We start from the raw sequence: 5,743 nt of genomic DNA on the forward strand, positions 1-5,743 counted from the left end.
CTTGCATTTCTTTTCCCCTCGCACCCCCAAAAGTCCTGGAACTTAACCCCTGCAAAAATGTTTTTAGCTTTGAACTATTACATTGTCTTTTTCCTGACGAAAACATGATACTTTAATTCACACTTTATTTAAAAATGGATCAAGCTTTTTTTGTCATGCAAAGTGCTATATTTCACTCCTAATGGAAATAATTAAACTTGGTTAGATACGTGATGAAGTAACAAGGAGATAAACAGCCGTACATCTCATCAGATCATACACTAAAATGCCCTGATCAGAAAACCTAATATTTTAAATAGAGGTGCTATAAAAGCTGAAAAACAAACAATTCCATTCATTGTCATCCGTGGTCACTACCAATGGGACAGTCTTTAAGATTTATGATAGTAGCAGGTGCTGCAATGACAGTCTGTGTGATTCTCTATCTTCACGTTGTCCTTAAGGGTAATCTTTTAAAAAGAAACACACACAAAATTATAATTAACTACATTGCTAAAACAAAATTCTTCATGCAAAGTGTTTCTGAAGCCTTTTTTTCTCAACTAGATACTGTACAAATGTCTTTTGAGATATAGGTATCGGAATGGCACCTAAATCATGTGTTACACTGGTTTTCTATAGCTCAGAGCCACAAAGCCTGAAGGCAAGGTTTTCAAAAGCATTTAGTGATTTTGAGTGCCTAATCTGGCAATCTGAGAGGGGCCTGTGTTCAGAAACTGTCAAGCATCCACGATTTGAAATTTCAAGACCCTTTACCATATCTGAAAGTGGCTTCCCAAGCAAGGAGAGATTCAGAACAACTTGTCATTTAAAAAAAAATCTTTGCCAAAGTATATGGGATGAATGGGAGCAAGGATAATCTGGGTGAGCTAGAGCAGTGGTTTTCAACCAGGGGTACCACACCTCCAGTCCTCCCTTCATGGCCTTAAAACCACCTCCATGCTTGTCTATGTGGAGCTGGCACAGAGGTTGGCTATGCTGTGCACAATGGGTGTGCAGTTCTGCTACATGCCAACTATCCAGCCATTGTGGACTCACTAGATTGGTGGCTTAACACAGGTCCACACCTCTGGGTGAATTTAAGGCTGTGTTATATGGAAAAGGGTTACAAATAACAGGGGTAGGTGAAAAACATGCTTCATTGGAGGTATACTGGAACTATTTTTTACCCTACCTTCATTATCATTTCTTGTCCTGACCAGTCTCCCTGCTGCTCAGAATGGTTCTTGCCAATGCAGGGAATAGGCAAGGGAAATCACATCAAACAGAGTCAAAAACCAATTATGTGGTATTTAGGGTAATATTGCACGTCAAGGGGAATTGCCAAAAAATAAATAAATAAATAAATAACCTGGGAGAAGGGCAAAAATTCAGGGCCAGACCTTCAGAAGATATAAATCATTGCAGTACTATAGAAATCAGTGGAATGCAAATAATTTATTCACACCAGCTGAGGATCTGACCCTCAGTGTTTATCTAATGTTTAACATGCTAATTTCCTTAAAAGAATAGAAATCAGATGCTCAGAACGTAAGCATCTAGGATTTTTTCCTCAAATGGTGGTTAAATGCCCTATGGCAGGAACATACTCTGCTCTATTCATTGATTTACGTTGCATCATAAAACAAGCTTAAACGGGTTTCGGTCTTGTCCTCACCTTTGTAAAGGCTTTTGCTACACAGCATGTTGCCTCTGATGTAATGTTCTTTGGAACGAGCATTGTCTTCTTTGATCTCATGGGAGTGGGATAAGCCCTGGAGAAGCAACATCCTGTGCACTGGTAAATGGGAGCTCCTGGCTTTGAGAAGAACCTGTTCTCCCCTAGCTTGCATTCTGGACAACCTATCACAAATACATAAGCAATAGAAACTATAAACAAGCCACTGAAATGTTTCCCCATATGCCATAGCCAATTTGAAATTAGATTTTTATTTTCACTAACAGACAAAAAAAAAGCACAACATGGATTATGCCGCTGGTCATCCACAGTTATCATCTTAACAACAGAAAGAAGGATTTTCTTTGTCGAGGGTTTGGAGCTCTGGAATACTCACAACTTGCAAGGCTACATTCATGGCATCTTTCCAGATAAGACTCAAAAATTTATTGCTTCCTTTCCAATGTTTCTCATTAATTTTCTTTACAGGTGGGTTGTAAGTGAGTATATACAGTTGTCATCCCTAAAAACTTGTTAATGGCTAAATGGTATTATCACAGTATTTTGCAATATTCTTTAGACCAGGGGTAGGCAACCTATGGCACGCGCACTGAAGGTAGCATGCAAGCTGATTTTCAGTGGCACTCACACTACCCGAGTCCTGGCCACCTGTTAAGGGGGCTCTGCATTTTAATTTAATTTTAAATGAAGCTTCTTAAACATTTTAAAAACCTTATTTACTTTACATACAATAGTTTAGTTATATATTATAGACTTATAGAAAGAGACCTTCTAAAAACATTACAATGTATTACTGGCACACGAAACCTTAAATTAGAGTGAATAAATGAAGACTTGGCACAACACTGCTGAAAGGTTGCCAACCCCTGCTTTAGACATTCCCTGTGTTAAGAGAATTAGTTATCTAAGGCAATAATGAACAGTTTTTATCACTGTTGCCAAGGTTTTAAAAAGTGATTGGTGTTACTGGGTATCTTCATTGTCACATGTCTAACTTGAGACTCAAAGGAACCTGATTTTCAGACGGCAGACTCTCCCTACCTTTTAAAAATCAAGCCTCTTTAAGCATATCAAGTTGGGCACTCAAAAATTGAGGCACCCATAATCCCTAGTAACAGGAGTATGAGTTTAAGGTTAAGCATGTGGTTAAATGCTTTCTTGAGCAGGGATTAACTCAATCATGTGCCTAAAATTAAGCATGTGCTTAAGTATCTTGCTGAAATGGGATCTCATCTGGGATGATCCTCCTTGCCAGTCATGAGTAATGTGGTCATCCCAGACTGAAGTCAATTGGATTTAAGTATATGCTTAACACTGAACATGTGTATAAGTGTTGTTCTGAATTTGGCCCTTGATAAATCAGGGCATAAACATACCACATATTATACAGAAAAAATATTTTACAAATGTTGTTGAGAGTATTGAGTCTTATTTTTATAATCCCCCCCAGGTAAAGTCCAGAGGTCAGGTTCCATGCTGCACATGTATCTAAGAACTGCAGTACGGAGCTCACCGCCCAGGAAGTAGCGCAGAGGGGGTCTATTTAAATTACAGCTGCCTCCTCAGGCTTCCCTCTGAACTGCAGCACTGCCTGGGATTTCCACAACACTGTGCTCCATGCTGTGACCCTGCCCCTGACACATTCCTTCCACACTGGTTATGTCCACACTGCACACCAAGCCTGCGCCCTGACTCAGAATTAAGCTAACACCCCTCTTCCATTCACACACAAATCAGTCTGACTCAGATCAGCAAGCACTCAGGACCCAAGTCATAAGAACCTCCTGGAGGAGGGTGGGGAGTGGGGTCAGAGCTCAAGTCCTGCTGGGACTCAGGTTAAAGCACCATTATTTTGCAGGTGGATGCAGCTCAAGCCGCAGGCCTGAGTCAGAAGGGCTGTGTAGTGCAGTACGGACACGTTGGCATGTGAAGAAATGAGGTTTTTTATCTACGAAAGCTTATGCCCAGATAAATCTGTTAGTCTTTAAGGTGCCACCGGACTCCTTCTTGTTTTTGCGGATACAGACTAACACGGCTATCCCCGATACTTGTTAGCACAGTTGTGAGACTCAAGTACAGCAAATGTAAACCCAGGTTTACAATGCAGTGTGGACGCTCAAGTATGAGCTTGGAAACACCAAGTCCATAAGCCCAGGTCCCACAGACCTGGGCTTAGTGTGCAGTGTAGTCATGTGCTGTCAGCCCTGCCATCAGCAGGGCCTTTACACCAGGGTTTGTGAGCAAGCCTTGGGAGACAGCCTTACTGCTGTCTTCCACAATGGCTATGCTGGGGACTCTTCTACCAAACTCCTGAGCCAGGGCCTTTTTACATGGTGTCTGTCATTTGACACCGCATAAGGGCCAGAGCAGGGGTAAGGATCGCACCTTAGGATCGTTAGTTAGCATGAGATCAACGGCACAGGACTCAGGGAGAGAGAAAAAATGATAACACATTTAAAATATTCTAAAACTGACCTAAAATAGCTTTTCTATAAAATATAATGACTTTAAAATCCACTATCCCGGGATCTACAAGAGGTGGACGCTTATGCTGTGTGTTATCATGAGAAGCCCTGGCTCTTCCCTTTCCAATGTTATAAAGCTGCCATTTGTAGCCCTGAAGGGTCACAAGCAGACTTTCAACTTGCTCTGGTTCAGGAATTAATATTCCCCACGAGCACCTGAGGGCAGCGTCATTTGGGGGGAAATCCCATGTTTGGGGAAAATCCTGCATTTGGGGGAAGAAAAGGAAATATTTTTATGGCAGACTAGCTTAGTGAGTGTTTTTAATAATGATAGCAGCTTGAAGCTTCTTAGACGTTTGGAATGATAGAAATTGTCCTAGTATAGAAGGATTAGTAGGTAGAGGGCAGGTGAAGTGGGCAAAAGTCATATGTGTGGGATGGATAGACTGGGTTGGTTTCACAAAATGAAAAACATGATGGAGGATATGTCTACACTACAGAGATTATGTGTGCCAGCATAGCCCTGTAGGGTTGACATAGCCTACATGGACAGAAGGGATGTAGGAACACACCTCATTAGCTATGGTGACAGAAGCCCTCTTCTGTCAACATAGCTGTGTCTATACTGAGAGTTATGCTGGTACAGCTACCTGTTTTTTTCACACCCTTGACCCATGTGGCTATACCAATGTAACTTTTCAGTGTAGACCAGCCCCAAGTTGCAGCTGAACAAAAAGGATTTTCTGCTTGTAAAATTCTGAACTGAACAATGTGGTAAGAGATGTCTCAGTGTTAGATGCAATGTACATAGTGGCATTTAAATGAATATAATATATTACTATAGCATTATATTTTCATTTCATGTTCATTTTATAGTCTACCATGCCAAGAAATGTATCTGGCAGGTAAGATTTATGACCACAGTATACAGTGAGTTGAAATTTAATTAATGTTTGTATTGATACACATCTGATGTTTGTATGGTTATTTCTAAATGTGAAAGGTAGCTCACCCTGTGTGAGGAACTCTCCATCTGGAAAAGAATGAAGAATATGCAGAAACATGGACAACATGACAAGAGTGACCGCTGCGTACTTCCCGTAGTAATCCATGATTCTTCTGCAAAGAACAGACAGAAACAAAGTCTTCATCTGACATTCTTGCATTATTGTCATTGGAAACACCACCAGCTATAGAGATTATTTGGAATGATGATTAGAAACTGCAATGTATTGTACTATTGTTCATTTTACAGCTTTACATCATCATCATCATCATCATCTTAATAATAGTTTATCTCTTTGTATTTTTAATACATTTTTCTGGATGTCAACACAAACATAAAAATAAAAGCTATAACTGGCTAATATTTATGGTAGGTTCAGGGAAAACAGAGAAGCAAATATCTGTAGTCTGACCAAGATAAGGAACCTTGACAGGTTATTTACTTAAAATAATTGCATAATTAGCACATGAAATTTCAGGCTAAGGGTCCAATTCTCACCCCTACTCTGAGTCCATAGGGGCCAGAGCAGCATAAAAGGACCCTCAAAGCCTCATATCCATCTGGGAGAGGTTTCCCTTGGTGCAGGCACCACAG

At 40.5% G+C, this 5,743-nt stretch overlaps 1 protein-coding gene across 1 annotated transcript; it reads right to left on the reverse strand.

Moving 5' to 3' along the window:
• Positions 1 to 371: 371 nt before the first annotated feature.
• CGA (glycoprotein hormones, alpha polypeptide) lies at positions 372 to 5,255 on the reverse strand. Its single transcript, XM_032771865.1, has 3 exons — positions 5,156 to 5,255; positions 1,658 to 1,842; positions 372 to 449 (listed from the first exon to the last, which is right to left on the reverse strand). The coding sequence occupies exons 1-3, from the start codon at positions 5,253 to 5,255 to the stop codon at positions 372 to 374; spliced, it is 363 nt and encodes a 120-aa protein (XP_032627756.1).
• Positions 5,256 to 5,743: the final 488 nt, after the last annotated feature.

This window comes from Chelonoidis abingdonii, chromosome 3 (genome assembly GCF_003597395.2).
Source record: "Chelonoidis abingdonii isolate Lonesome George chromosome 3, CheloAbing_2.0, whole genome shotgun sequence".
NCBI lineage: Eukaryota > Metazoa > Chordata > Testudines > Testudinidae > Chelonoidis > Chelonoidis abingdonii.